General features: G+C 39.8%; 1 protein-coding gene across 1 annotated transcript in view; it reads right to left on the minus strand.

Annotated features, from left to right (window-relative positions):
- Positions 1 to 1,307: 1,307 nt before the first annotated feature.
- The window catches only part of DMC1 (DNA meiotic recombinase 1), a 42,740-nt gene continuing 28,307 nt past the window's right edge, over positions 1,308 to 15,740 (minus strand). The window contains exons 13-14 of the mRNA XM_049626364.1: positions 9,434 to 9,550; positions 1,308 to 2,198 (exon numbers count right to left, since the gene is read on the minus strand). Coding sequence (XP_049482321.1) covers positions 2,129 to 2,198; positions 9,434 to 9,550 — 187 coding nt within the window. The 3' untranslated portion in view covers positions 1,308 to 2,128. The remainder of the gene's footprint in view (positions 2,199 to 9,433; positions 9,551 to 15,740) is intronic.

Genomic DNA, 15,740 nt, shown 5'->3' on the forward strand with positions numbered 1-15,740 from the left:
GAAGAGCAAGTCCTGATGATGCTGTTTGAGATCTTGGCTCCATCTGTGGCCAATGTCAGCACTACTTCTGGACTTTTCAGTTTCATGAGCCAATGTATTCGTGTCTTCCATTTGCCGCCCTGAGTTTCTGTGGCTTGCAACCAAACGAATTCTGACCAATAAAATCTCTTTTTTGAGCTCTTCTGTCCCCCTTAGGATAAGGGGCGAGAGCTGTTTCTATAGTCAGGTGGAGAGGGAGGACTGAAAGCCCTGACAAATTGAACCCTGGCCTAGCAGAATTCCATGGGTGCCACACAATCTGCTGTGCTGTCCCAAAGTTGGGCCCCAAGGTCACAGCTTCCTAATTCACTGTCCTCAGTTCTCAGCTACTGTTCTTCAGAGCAGGACACAAAAGAGTAGCTGGGCCCAGAGAGCTTTAGCTACACGCCATATTAAAACTAGCCTCTCCACAGAACTATATAGGCTCTTTCTTGTATTAAGCCCTGGTTTCCAAACCCACTACCCACCTCTTGGTAAATTCTCACTGGTGAGGGGGTTACTCAGTTTAACCCAGAAAATTTTTCTGAATTTCCAGTCTTGGGACTTTTATTTCCTTTCCTACCAAAAAGGCTCTGGGCGTCTACATAAATTAGTCCATTCCCCTCCAGGGCTCCACATACCGTGGTATCTTTAGTTGTTATTCAGTTTTTATCAAGTAACAAAATCTTCCCTTCCCCAGGACAAAAGTATGCATTTATATTTGTATACCAAAAGAAGCCATTTGACTTTGCTGAATACAGAAAATCTGCTCCTAGATGACTTTGTCTCTGCTTATTCAGAGAAGCAGCTTCTGTGGTTTAAAAAAAGTAAAAAAAAAAAAAAAAAAAAAAGCTCTTATTTCCCAGTACACCACTCTGAACAATTTCTGCTTGTCAGGCTGGTCTCTGTTTCCAAATCCCAGCTTCTCTGACTTTGCACATGCTGTCCCACAGCTTAACCTTTCCTCTCCCATTTTTGCAATCCTGTAATCCAAGACCACACTACTGATTAATTATATAATCACTTGCTCTCTCTCATTCTTTCACAACTATTAGTATTTTAACACTAGTATCTTAACTAGTGTTCACATTCTTTGAGGACAGGAATCATACTTTCCTTGTACATCTTTTGGCTCCAAGCATTGGTGAGCGAATGACAATGGATAATCCAATACCTTGTGTAACAAATGGTACTTTCGATACTTGTATTTTCATGTGAAGTGATGCAACATAAGCTATGAAATCTTTTTGTGGTCAGTAAAGACTGTCGTTGTAAATATTGCTAGTATTTTAATTTGTAAATACTTTCAATCATACATTCATTTTGAAAACTACATTTTATTTTTGTGTCACAGAAAAACAGTATTTTTTTGTACATTTCTAAAATTAGTACTCAGAAATTTTACATGAAATTAACTTTAATATATCTTTTTAATATTTTGAATTCTCTACCCCAAACTTAAAATATAAAACTCATGCACTATTGATTACCCCGAACTATAGAGTTCCTAGTTACCTTCCTCTTTATCTTCCCAATAAAAAATGTTTGTAAAAAATAAAAAAATCTAAAAAACACGTTTTTTAAAAGTAATTTCAACTTGTCAAAAAGTCAAATGGTTTAAAATTTAGTTTAATATTTCCTTTCTGTTGCTAAAGGTGAATATACAATTTAATGCTGTAAATACAACAAAAACTTTTGTGTGTGTCCTGTAAACATTCCTTCCTTAAACGGTTCCCTCCTTTGGATGTGTATCTATCTCTGTTAAGTGTTCAAGAGGGAATGGGACATTTTCGAACTCACGTTTTCCATCTGTTTAGTGTCTCACTTTGGACACTAAAGTGAGGGGATCAGTTATCCCTTCTAGTTTTCAATAGGTTTATATATATTTCAATAGTTTATATATATTCCTGAATTGACATTCAATGTACAGTCATTACACATCAGAGACTTTTAGCGTAAATGTAAGATTAACATTTCTTTTGCTGACTTTCCTTTAACAATAACACATGAAAAAAACAAACTCTTACTTCGAGACCTGAAATTTGAGACTGCTTTGCCATTTCTTTAGCTCCTAATAAGCACTAAGAAGCAATTTGCATCAATTCGCCACCTACTCCTTGGCATCCCCAATTCCTCCAGCAGTTATTGCGAAGGTGGCTTCATTTTCAGGCATCTCGGGGCTAACAGAATACAAGGGAACAGAAGTTTATAAAAAGCTCCATTTCTATAAATACCATATTCATGTCACAGGCATCACACTCCTATCAGTCTGAGTCTCCAGAGACATTTCAGAGTTGCTAGAGCTAAATGTGGACTACAGAAATTTACCCACAAGTATTATCAACTCTCACACTTACTGAACAACTTCCATTTGCAAGGTTCTGAATATCAAGAAAAATTACCCCAAACTTGGAAATAGGCAGAAGGAATAACTAGGGGGTTCTTTTAGTATACTCTCAGGCATTGTGTAGCAGACCTTTAGGGGCCCCGATTTGAAAGGGATGTGCACATTTCTACTGACTAAACTAACGCAGGGGAAAATTGTGAAAGGTTTTGAAGTGAACTGAAAGATTACTGAGGGCCTTCAGTGGAAAAATAGGTTGGGGTGCTTGGGTGGCTCAGTCAACTGAGCGTCTGTCTGACTTGGGCTCAGGTCATGATCTTGCGGTCCATGGATTTGAGCCCCACGTCAGGCTCTGTGAAGACAGCTCAGAGCTCAGAGCCTGGAGCCTGCTTTGGATTCTGTGTGTCCCTCTCTCTCTGCCCCTCCTCCACTCACACTCTGTCTCTCTCTCACTTTCTCTTTCTCTCTCAAAAATAAACATTAAGGGGCGCCTGGGTGGCTCAGTCGGTTGAGCGTCCGACTTCGGCTCAGGTCATGATCTCACAGTTCGTGGGTTCGAGCCCCGCATCAGGCTCTGTGCTGACAGCTCAGAGCCTGGAGCCTGTTTCAGATTCTGTGTCTCCCTCTCTCTCTGCCCCTCCCCTGTTCGCGCTCTGTCTCTGTCTCAAGAATAAACAAACATTAGAAAAATTAAAAAAAAATAAAAAATAAAAATAAACATTAAAAAAAAGAAAAAAGAAAAGAAAAGAAAAGTAGGTTGCCCAGGACACCCTTCCCAGTTCCCCAGTTCTGTGAGGACCCTGCCTTCCATTGTCTTTGAGCTATTTACAACTTTGTAAATTGTAGGTAACCAAGAGTAATACAAATTATTCTTGTCCATAGAAATGTAAATTGTATGAGGAGGACTACAATGGATTATTGTCCTATGGATACTGACCTGCTTTTGATCAATTTATAATTCATGTTAGCATTCCTCATTTGGCTCCATATGTGTGCTCATTTGATTTTTTCTTTGATCTGGTTATAAAATTGTATTGGTTCCTGCATTAATTAATGAGTTAAATAAAATCTTTGACATTTCATATTTGTATGTGATTGTATGGTCTTTAAATTTTTACCTTTTAATTTATTCTACAACACTGTAGGAGTCAAGGTTAATTTGTAGAAAAACGATAGCAATGGAGATGAGTTTTGTCTGAGGGTAATGCAAATGATGCCACGCTATAGCACTGGAATCATTGTGTAGAGAAGCAACTGATTTCCCTCCAGTAGAAAAGACAACTTCAAATGTTATAATTTATCACCTTGTAGGATACTAACCAGTTTTCCATCTATTTGCAAATTTATTTCATCACTCCTTTGATTGACTACGTAAATCTCTGTCAAATTATCCTTTGAATCAATTTCTTCATCAATTAAGGAGTTGAAACAAGACTTTGACATATGTTTTATATTTACTTCCAAGAAAGTAATGTTTTTAAGCTTATGAAAATCATACCTTATTATATACTAGATCTTACAGATTTCACAAAAATAGACAGTCTACCAGGTGAGGGGCGCCTGGGTGGCTCAGTCAGTTAAGCATGAGAATTTGTTTCAGGTCACGATCTCACAGTTCATGAGCATGAGCCCCGCTTTGGGATGAGTGAGTTTGAGCCCTGCTTTGGGTGAGCACAAACCCTGCTTCTCTCTCTCTCCCTTGCTCACTTGTGCCCTCTCTCTCTCTCTCTCAAAAAAAAAAAAAAAAAAAAAAAAAAAAAAGAAAAAAAAAAGTCTAACAGGTGGAACTATGACAAATGACAGATATGCAAAGTAAGGTAAATTTCATAAAGTCAATATATATATTATAGAACTCTGAAGAGAGGAGGCATTATCCCAACTAGGTTGATTAGGGAAGGCCTCATAGATAAGCCTCTAGAGGCTTTTGAGGCAGAATTGAGTGGTATTCCAAGTAGAGGGAATAGCATGAATAAAAAATTGGAATGGAGATACTTGTTTTGTAGATAAGAAAGAGAAGACTAAGAAGTTAGCTTTAGATATGTTCTGTTTAAAGTACCTGTGGGATACTCCTGTAGAGGAGTTCTGTAAGCAGTTGGAAGTGAATATCTAAAGCTTGAGTAAAAGGTTAATAAACAAGAAATAAAAATTTGAAAATCACTGATCACAAGAGAAAGAGCCTACTGCTACTTTGTGCTGTTATTATATCCAAGTCGTGGTGACTGTTTAGTAATATTAATAGCTTTCATTTATTAAATATTTACTAATTTACTACAGGCTCCTTTATATTATTTTACTTAAATCTTATGAGAACCCTTGGGTATGTATTATTATCCACATTTTACAGAGAAGATTGAGGTTCAGAGAGAAGTAACCAGGGGGCACACTGCTGGTAAATGATGATGCCAGATTAGAGACTAAAGTATTTGACTCCAAAGCTCATGTTCTTTTTTTTTTTTTTTTTGAGAGAGAGAGAGAGAGAACAAGTGGCAGAGGGGCAGAGAGAGAGACAGAGAGAGAATCCAATGCAGGCTCTGTGTTGTCAGGGCAGAACCTGATGTGGGGCTTGAACTCACGAACCATGAGATCGTGACCTGAGCTGAAATCAAGAGCAAGATGCTTAACCCACGCCCCCAAATGTCATGTTCTTAACCACTAGACTAAAATACCTCTCAAAGTTGGTTTTTGGTTTTTGTTTTGTTTTGTTTTGTTTTGTTTTGTTTTGTTTTGTTAGAGGGGTAGAGATTAGACTATACACTCTGAGCACCCTATGGGTGAGGTTACTTCCCTTAGGAAATAGCGGGGGGGGGGTCCCCTGAGGATAGCAAATGGGCTATAAATAAGGCTTGCTAAGCTAAAACTACAGCTGCTAAAAAGGCCTGAACAGAATCAGAAAAGAATGTTTGATGGCAAATACTCAGCTGGCCACTTACAAGTGGCAGGAAGATAAGGAGATGAGAAAGAGGGAAGCCTCGCAAGCTATCTACAAAGTTGAACTGGTGTTTTTTTTATTCTGTTCTAGAAACAGAAAAAAAAATTACTTCAGAAACTTGACCATTTGGGTACCTTTTCAATTTTTGGTAATTATTTAAAATTTGTTTTTCCTTTGAATTCAGTGGGATTCTTTGTTTCTACTGTCCACTGACCTCAGATATGCTAAGTAGAATAAAATAAATGGGGTTTTTCTTGATTCAAAAGCTTTAAAGGGAGAATAATGTATACTTGGGGGCCAGCAATAGTTACTTATGGGAGTAATAACTATAGTGACATCCTACGGAAAGAACTGAGTCCCTTTTTGTAGTCACTCCTGTACATCTGAGAATTCTTCTGATAACTCCTTTCTGTTCAATTCCTTGAGAATTTTGTGTTTTTTTTCTGAACAGGAAATGCCTTTCTACTACATCTGTATAAAGTAGTAGCTGAGGCCATGGGACTAGCTATGACTGTCCTAAATAGATCATCTTCAACAAATTAAAAAATGGTGTAAGATTAAAAGTGTCGGCCTTAGGGGTGCCTGGGTGGCTTAGTTAGCTGGGTGTCTGACTCTTGATTTCATAATCTCATATTCTGTGAGTTTGAGCCCCATGTCAGGCTCAGTGCTGACAGCATGGAGCCTGCTTGGGATTCTCTCTCTCCCCCTGTCTCTTGCCCTTCCCCTGCTCATGCATGCTCTCTCTCTTTCTCAAAATAAATAAACTTAAAAAAAAAAAAGAAAAAGAAATAAATAAAGGTGTCAGCCCTAGATTCAGACAGCACAGATTCTAATCCTGATTCCAATCTTTATTGATTGATTTCGGGGGAGTCCATTCATTTACTCATTAAGAAAATATTTATTGAGGACCTGCTATATCCTTATTGTAGGCACTTGAGATCTAGAAGTGAAAAAAATAGACAAAGATTCCTGCCCTGTGGAACTTATATTTGGCAAGAAGAAATGGATAATAAATAATGAACATAATAAATACATTATGTAGTATGTTCGAAGATGATGAGTGTTATGGGGAAAGAAAAAATAGAGCTGGGTGAGGGAGACAGAAGTGTGGGAACTGGGAGGAGTTGCGATTTTAAATAGGGAGATCTAGACAGGTATTGTGGAGAAGGTAACATTTGATCAAAGACTTGAAGGAGGAGAGACTGGTTACCAGAATGAGGGCTATGTGGGGAAAGAGTATTCCAGGCAGGGATAACACTAAGTGCAAGGCCCCTAAAGTAGAAGTGTGCCTGGCATGTTTCTAACAGCAAAGTGCCCTCTGGGGTTGCAGTGCTGTGAGAAGGGGGAGAACAGGGGAAACAGGATAGGGATATTTACATAGTGCTCTGTAAACCACTGCAGAGACTTGAGCTTTTATTGTGAGTTAAAATGGGGAGCCAGTGGAGGGTTTAAAGCAGAGGACAGATATGATCTGACTTAATTTTACAAAGGTTCGCTCTGGCTTCTATGTTTAAAATAGACTGTAGGGGCGCCTGGGTGGCTCAGTCATTCAAGCGTCTGACTCTTGATTTCGGCTCAGGCCATGATCTCACAGTTCATGGGTTTGAGGCCCGCATCGGACTCTGCACTGACAGTTGGGAGCCTGCTTGGGATTCTCTCTCTCTGCCCCTCCCTTGCTTGTGCTCTCTCTCTCTCTCTCTCAAAATGAATAGAGTTTAAAAAAATGGAATGGACTGTAGAGAGGCAATGGTTACCTGTTTCCTCATGTGGAAACTATGGATAATGACTTCCATCTCTTAGGGTTGTTGTTATAAGTGATGAAATATATATATATAAAGCACTTAGTGCAAAGCCCAGGACTTGGCAGCCACTCAATGGGTATTAGCTACCATTATTATTAGCATCATCAACTTCTCAACCAAAAAGTTTCCTTTAAAGTCAAGAATTCTTTGTGGGAAATCTTTAGGGACCAGAAAGAAGGGAGGACAAGCTGCATAGCAAATTAAGTTTTGACATTTTAAGCTATGATCTAGTTTTGGTGTTTTTATTCAAATTTATGGAAATTTGACATTACTAACCTCTATGATAACTTTAATTACCCTTTATTGAGTATGCAGAACCCTAGTATTCTCTCAAGACTGTAGGACTGCAGGAGTTACTTGTTCCTACAAATAGGGAGGATCTGATAAAATATGCAAATGAGGGGCGCCTGGGTGGCTCAGTCGGTTAAGCGTCCGACTTCGGCTCAGGTCATGATCTCACGGTCTGTGAGTTCGAGCCCCACGTTGGGCTCTGTGCTCATAACTCAGAGCCCGGAGCCTGTTTCAGATTCTGTGTCTCCCTCTCTCTGACCCTCCCCCCTTCATGTTCTGTCTCTCTCTGTCTCACAAACAAATAAACATTAAAAAATTAAAAAAAAAAATATGCAAATGATTGAACATATAGATGGAGTTCATTCATTTGTTAATTCAACAAATAGTAATTGAGTTCCTACTATGTGCCACATACCATATTAGGTGCTGGGGACACTGGTGAACCAGACTCAGTTCCTGTTGTGAGGGAGAGGTACATGTAGCCAGCTGATGTAATTCAGAGTAAAAAGTGTTTAGGGAAAGTTCTAAGCACAGCAATCTGTCTAAGATGCAGACCAAGAAATTTATATCTGTGAAAAGATGGAAAAATCCTACTACCTATTTAATTCAATAAAGAACATTTAGATTGCTGAAGCTTCATAAAACACAGAATTTGTATATTATAGCTTATAGGGACGGGTCATGAAAAAATGGTCTAAATGAAAATCAGATAAATGGGAGAACTGATTATTTAATGTTTATTCGATGACAGCTCATAATAAGTACCGTGATACATGGCAAAAACCAGATTAAGAGCTCATGTGATTTCCTTTTGCTGATTTTTCCTCCTTTGGGTAGAGTTATTACAAATCTTCGCCTTGTTGCTCAGGGTTGGCTAATAAATCAGTCACAAATACTGCACACGTATTACATCTCAGGCACTGATGGAATACAGCAGTGAGCAAGAGAATCGTGTCTCTATCCTTGGGGAATTTGCTGTCTAGCAAGGATGAGATACATTATATAAATCATTACCAATGGAATATAAGCTCTATGATGGTAGGGCCTTATCTTTTTGTTTTAGTCATTGTTCTATCCCCAGAACCTCAAATAGCTGGTATGTAGTATGTCTCTCTGTAAAAATTTATTGTTTGGGGCGCCTGGGTGGCTCAGTCGGTTGAGAGACCGACTTGGGCTCAGGTCATGATCTCACAGTCTGTGGGTTCGAGCCCCACGTCGGGTTCTGTGCTGACAGCTCAGAGCCTGGAGCCTGTTTCAGATTCTGTGTCTCCCTCTTTCTCTGACCCTCCCCTGTTCATGCTCTCTCTCTGTCTCAAAAATAAATAAACGTTAAAAAAAAATTAAAAAAAATTTATTGTTTATAATTTTTCATTAAATACGTGAAGTACCACAAAAGAATATATAGTACAGTAAAGGGTACAGCCTAGACTGTAAGGGTTAGGGAAAGATTCCCTGAGGAAGGGATGTTTAAACTGAAACCTAAAAACAAAACAAAACCTAGCAGAAGAAAGGAGAATAATATATCTCTATCATACTCTGTGCTTTCCCTGCATGGACACAATTTGGTTGGAATTGATTCTTTCATTATCTAGGTTTACTGTAACTTTGGGAGGCCAGGGACCAAGTCTATGTGTCAACAGAATCTCTGAATCCCTAGAACCTAGTCCATAGTAGGGACGTCACAATGAATTGAATACTTTCTGAGAAGGAAATTCAAGCATGTAGTATCTGCCAGTGGCATAATTACAGCCCCTTAGGAGAGGCAATTCTATTTAATGCCATATGCCCAAGAATCTGATTAAAAATCAGAAAATATTGGGCGCCTGGGTGGCTCAGTTAAGCGTCTGACTCTTGGTTTCAGCTCAGGTCATGACCTCATGGTTTGTGAGATGGAGCCTTACATCCGGCTCTGCACTGACAGCACGAAGGCTGCTTGGGATTTCTCTTTCCCTCTCTCTACCCCTCCCCAGCTTGTGCTCTCTCTCTCTCAAAAAATAAACCAAAAAAAAAAAAAAAAAAAAAGGAAAGAAAAGAAAAGAAAATATTTACCTGTCATAAATCTTGGCAATTCTCAGTTCTCCTCTTCCTTTTCTTAAGCTTATTCTTGTTGTTGAAGCATGAGCCAGAATGTGTCCCCCGATGGGTTTTTTGGGGTCTGCCTGAAAACTGAATTAATAAACACCTTTTCAGGATTTTTTTTAAGTTTATTTATTTATTTTGAGAGACAGAGCACAAGTGGGGGAGTGGCAGAGAGAGAGAAAGGGAGAGAGAAAGAGAATCCCAAGCAGGCTCTGCACTGTCAGTGTGGAGCCTGATAAGGGGCTCGAACTCATGAACTGTGAGATCATGACCTGAGCCGAAGTCAGACACTTAACAGACTGAGCCATGCAGGTGCCCCTACACTTTTTCAGGTTTTATCATATGGACTATATACAGTAAAATCTGCAATAAGGAGGGAATTTTTCTGTGGAGAACAGCAGGGGATGGGATTGGTGTGTGTTCTAAGCAAGCAGAGGCTCATTTGTTAACTATAGAGTGGGGTAGGGTTTGGAGCTGCTGTGTACCCCATTGCCATCCACTTCAGGCTTTTGAGAGTCCTATGATGAACTGTTTATGTTTTGATTAATTTTTTAAAAGGACAAAACACAAATAAAACATTATTCACTGTCTTAGGATAATTCTTGGGGGTAAGTGATTTTTCTTCTTTATAAAATACAAAGATTGAACTTGTTCATTCACTTATCAGAAATATTTATTAATGGCCTACTATGTCCCAAGCACTATTCTAGTCTAATGAATAAAAAATACCCAGTTATCCCTATGAGGACATGATGTAAATGAGAGCAGATTGAGAACTTCCTTCTTAGTCATTAACTGTATGTTGGAAGCCTTCAATGTTGCGCTCATTATGAATTTTCAGTGAGAATAATCTTGGAAATATCTGTGTCTTTATTACTTAAGCCTAAAGTTTATTCTTCTAAAATAAGTTCCAGAACAGATGAGTTTTTACTACATTTGATCATATGGATTAAAAAGATATATGATTTCAAAGTAGTTACAAATATTATTGATGCTCACCATGAGAGATCTACTCACTAGGGGACTGACACTTCCTTGGCAAGAAGTGAAAGGTTCTTAATAACCCTAATAGTGGATGCTTTACAAAAACCAAGTGCAAAAATCCTTACTAAAACACTAGCAAACCAAATCCAGCAGCATATTAGAAGGATTATACATCATGAACAAGTAGGATATGCCTTAGGAATACAAGAGTGGTTCAACATAGGAAAATCATCAGTGTAACATACCATGTCAACAGAATGGAGGAGAAAAAAAACCCCCACATAATCTTCCCAGCTGACGCAGAAGAAAACCTAGGCCTTGAAATCATCAAGAAGGGGAACTGAATATAAACTAATAGGTTATACTTGATCAAAATAAACTGTGACGTAGCATAATAACCTCAGCTTTGGGAGAATATGGTTACAAGTCATTTTAAATTCTGCTTGTTCCATGAAGGTGTTGAGAATTCTAGTTACTCGAAGCATGAGCATGGTGTAGTAAGGATGTGGCTGACTGGCATGAGGTTAAATAGATTGTAGGGTAGTGAGGATAAGAAGCTCTTTGGGAAAGGAATCTGCTATTATAAACTGCTGCTCGATTAAATGGTTTCGGGGGTTAGGACCGGAAGATCCCTGGCTGGGGCTGTTAGGATTGGTTAAGATTCAGCAGGTCCAACGTTGGAACAAACACAGATCGTTAATTTTGAAGTGAACCACTATCAAGAAAGCAGCAGCCAGAAAGTTGAGACTGACAGCAGTTAAGTCAGAAGGCTTGGGGTTCCTGGGTGGCTCAGCTGGTTAAGCGGCTGACTCTTGGTTTCAGCTCAGGTCATGATCTCACAGTTTGTGAGTTCAAGCCCTGCACCAGGCTCTGTGCTGGTGTGGAGCCTGCTTGAGATTCTTCTTCTTCTCTCTCTGCCCCTCCTCCACTTGCTCTGTCTCTATTGCTTTCAAAATAAATAAACTTAAAAAAAAAGTCAGAAAGCTATAGACCACATCCGCTTTACCCATTCATCAGTTAGTGGACATTTGAGCTCTTTCCATAATTTGGCTGTTGTCGATGCTATAAAAATCAGGGCGCATGTCTTCCTTCTATGTAGTATTTTTGTATCCTCTAGGTAAATACCCAGTAGTGCCATTTGCAACAATGTCGAGGGAGCTAGAGAGTGTTATGCTAAGCAAAATAAGTTAGTCAGAGAAAGACAAATACCATATGATCACTCATATGTGGAATTTTTTTTTTTTTAATTTTTTTTTCAACGTTTTTTATTTATTTTTGGGACAGAGAGAGACAGAGCATGAACGGGGGAGGGGCAGAGAGAGAGGGAGACACAGAATCGGAAACAGGCTCCAGGCTCCGAGCCATCAGCCCAGAGCCCGACGCGGGGCTCGAACTCACAGACCGCGAGATCGTGACCTGGCTGAAGTCGGACGCCCAACCGACTGCGCCACCCAGGCGCCCCTCATATGTGGAATTTAAGAAACAAATGAGCAAATGGGGGAAAAAGACAAGTAAACCAAGAAACAGACTCTTAACTATAGCAAGCAAACTGATGGGAGTGCCTGGGTGGCCCAGTCTGACTCTTGATTTCAGCTCAGGTCACGATCTCACGGTTTGTCGGTTCGTCGGTTCGTCGGTTCAGGCCCCGTGTGGGGCTCTGTGCTGACAGCGTGGAGCCTGCTTGGGATTCCCTCTCTCTGCCCCTCCCCTGCTCATGCTCTCTGCCAAAATAAATAACCTTAAAAAAAAAAAAAGATTTAAATAACAAACTGATGGCTACCAGAAGGAAGGGGGGGGGATGGATTAAATAGGTGATGGGGATTAAGGAGTGATGAGCACTGGGAGCTGTATGAACTGCTGAGTCACTAAATTCTACACCTGAAACTAATATTGCACAGTATGTTAATTAATGGAATATAAATAAAAACTTTAAAAAAAGAAGGTTAGGTTGCTTTCTGCAAGGCAGCTGAAGGGGTAGAAAGCAATAAAATGATCTCAGCTGGATAAAGTAGCTGGAGTTGAGTTGTCTGTGTAATGCTTACAGATCGATACCACTTTTTTTTAATGGAATTAAATTGTCCGGGTCATCCTACATTACCAGTGGTTCTTCAAGGTCTTAAAAGAATCCTATGTTCTATACAGACAGGCTGCTTGAGGTGCTGATGATATCAAACAGGTCTGTGCACTCCGAACTTGCAAATACTATATTTACACTTCCCTAATGCACTTTTCATGTTGTGCCCTTAGTGCTATCATTATTCACCTGTTATATTCCCCCTCAATCTCTCTCCTATTACCTGTCACTAAGCTCCTTAAGGGCAGACAAAACTGGATTTAAGTTTGTAGCAAGCACCTAGGCAGTGGGTCCTCAAAAACATTTTTGAGGGGTGTCTGGGTGGCTCAGGTCGTGATCTCACGGTTCGTGAGTTTGAGCCCCACATTGGGCTCTGTGCTGATAGCTCAGAGCCTAGAGCCTGCTTTGGATTCCGTGTCTCCCCCTCTCTCTCTGCCCCTCGCTTGCTCACGCTCTGTCTCCCAAAAATAAACATGAAAAAAATAAAAAAAAATTTTTTTTGAACATAAGATGTGGAAGTTACAAAAAATATCAAGAATATTGGATGATAGAAAGATTAGTGCTTCCACAAGTTAGACCGATTAGAAATTTCTGTCAAGGGGAGACAAGGAGAGTAAAGCCAAATGAGTGAGGACAGGTTTCAACAGCTATGGTTGCTGCTTCTCACAGATGGTCTCTCAGTACTGCTTAGTAGTTCTCCTATATGAGCATGGTTGGTGTCCTTAAGCCCCCTTGTCCATTCTTGTCCCTTCATCTTGGATAACAATGCCTGCTTCTTTGTAACAAAAAAATGAATGCTCTCAGGAAGAAACTCCCTCAACTTTCCCTTCTTCCTATCTGCCATTTACATACTGACCTACGATTGTAGTCATCCTTCCTACTTCCCTCTCCAACTTTTCTTTTTTTTTTTTTTTAATTTTTTTTTTTAATTTTTTTTTCAACGTTTTTTATTTATTTTTGGGACAGAGAGAGACAGAGCATGAACGGGGGAGGGGCAGAGAGAGAGGGAGACACAGAATCGGAAATAGGCTCCAGGCTCCGAGCCATCAGCCGAGAGCCTGACGCGGGGCTCGAACTCACGGACCGCGAGATCGTGACCCGGCTGAAGTCGGACGCTTAACCGACTGCGCCACCCAGGCGCCCCTTAAATTTGTTTTTAATGTTTATTTTTGAGACAGAGAGAGACAGAGCATGAACGAGGGAGGGTCAGAGAGAGAGCGAGACACAGAATCTGAAGCAGGCTCCAGTCTCTGAGCTGTCAGCACAGAGCCCGACGCGGGGCTCGAACTCAAGGACTGTGAGATCATGACCTGAGCCGAAGTCGGCCGCTTAACCAACTGAGCCACCCAGGCGCCCCATCTTTTCTTTCTTCTTATTCCAAGTCCTCTCACACCTTGATGCCTTTGCACACATACTTCCCTGTAAACAAAAGCCCTTTTCCCACTGTTTGTTCATTTACCCACTTACCCACCAAGTGTCAGCCCTTCTTGGAAACCTTGCCTGATTCTCTGAAACAGAGTAGAGCCTGCCTTGTCTGTGCTTTCATGCCACCATACATTCCTTTCAAAGAATAGTACATTGGGATTTTAAATCCATGGGTCTCAGTCCCCTACTAAATCCTTATTCACCTTTGTCATTCCAGTGCCTAGGAAAGTGCCAATAATGGAAAAGGCACTGAATAAATACTGTTGAATGAACAGAGAGGAGGACAGTTTGGGTATCCCTGGTCTAGATCTTTCTGGATACAGATTTTGTGACACACTTTCAAAGAAGTTACAATTCAAGGAAATTTTGAAAGGTGTTCTGACAGAAAGGTAAATGTAAAAGGAGACAGAATTTCTCTCTAATGGAAGTAATCCAACCCCACCCCATTACAGATAATTTAAAGAACAGAAAGGTGGAACATTTAGATGGATAGCCATGTTGTTTTCTTAGCAAATTATTGTTTGCTGTTACCGATGTGGTATCTTATGCACAAAAGAGAATAGGTACTACTGCTTATTACTGATTACTGTAGGTGAGGAGCCTGAATGTTAAGAATATTATCTCCAAAGGGAGATGATTTGGAATGAACTAAATGGGGAAATAAATTACAGAATATGCAAAAGTACTAAGAAAACATATAGCAAAGATATTATGGGAAGAAAATGTCCTTAAAAGTGATTCATAAACTAAGAGGTTATATGTCATTCAAATAGATTTCAACATACCATAACAGCCTTAGCTCTGGGAGAATACCAAGCCAAGTCAAATTTTACTTGAATTTTACATCCATCAAGGTGTTCAGGATTCTGTATAGAATTTTGCCTAGAATTTATGCTCTTAACTTTTCTTATAGGTCACTAACACTTGGTTAATTTATTAAGAGATATAGACTCTTCCCCAGAAAAATGCACATATGTACACACCCAAACTTTTCATGTAAGTTTAAGGGATTCATGGTTTCTCTCTCCTCTGATGTCAATAGCTATTAGTAATAATAATAACAGCTAAGATTTATTGAATCCTTACTATGTGGCAGATGCCCTTCTTAACTTATCCAGTGATTTCCTTTTGCTTCAATTCCATATTTAGTAAATAACTTTGGATTAAAATTTGACTTCCTACAGAGGTCTGCCTACAAGGAGAGAATGCACTGGTTGTAAGAACCTCAAATGTAGTTACATTTTTCATTGGCCCTCTGATCTTTCACGAAGCCTCTTGAGCTTGTGAGTCTGCCCCTGAGAAATGGATTGGTTCTCAGTAGGCAGCCCAATTAAATCTCTGCCTATAAGGCTGAGGGCTCTGAACTCTGGTCAATTCACCAGGGTAATGGATACATCCCTGCAAAGTTTCTCAAATGACAGCTCGCCAGCCTCTCCCCAAGCATATAAGGCCCTGATGTACTGTGTAATATATGAGCTTTGGAGTTAGACCAGGTTCAAGTTTAAGCATTGTAAGTGTCTGTTTCTTCATTTTGAAAGGGGTGGGGGGTAGTAAAAGTATCTAACTGGTAGGGTATCTGTAAGAATACAGGGTATCTGTAAGGCATTAGCTCAGTGGCTACCATCATCTGTTTTCCTAATCCTGACTCAAACACATATTGTCAGTGTAACCATGGGCTAGTTACTTAGCTTTATGAATTTTGGTTTCTTTAACTGTAAAATGGGAACAAAAAGATTTTACCTCTTAGGGCTACCATGGGGATTCAAGATATACATAAAAAAATATATATTGGAG

The sequence above is a fragment of the Panthera uncia genome, chromosome B4 (genome assembly GCF_023721935.1).
Source record: "Panthera uncia isolate 11264 chromosome B4, Puncia_PCG_1.0, whole genome shotgun sequence".
NCBI classification, from domain to species: Eukaryota; Metazoa; Chordata; class Mammalia; order Carnivora; family Felidae; genus Panthera; species Panthera uncia.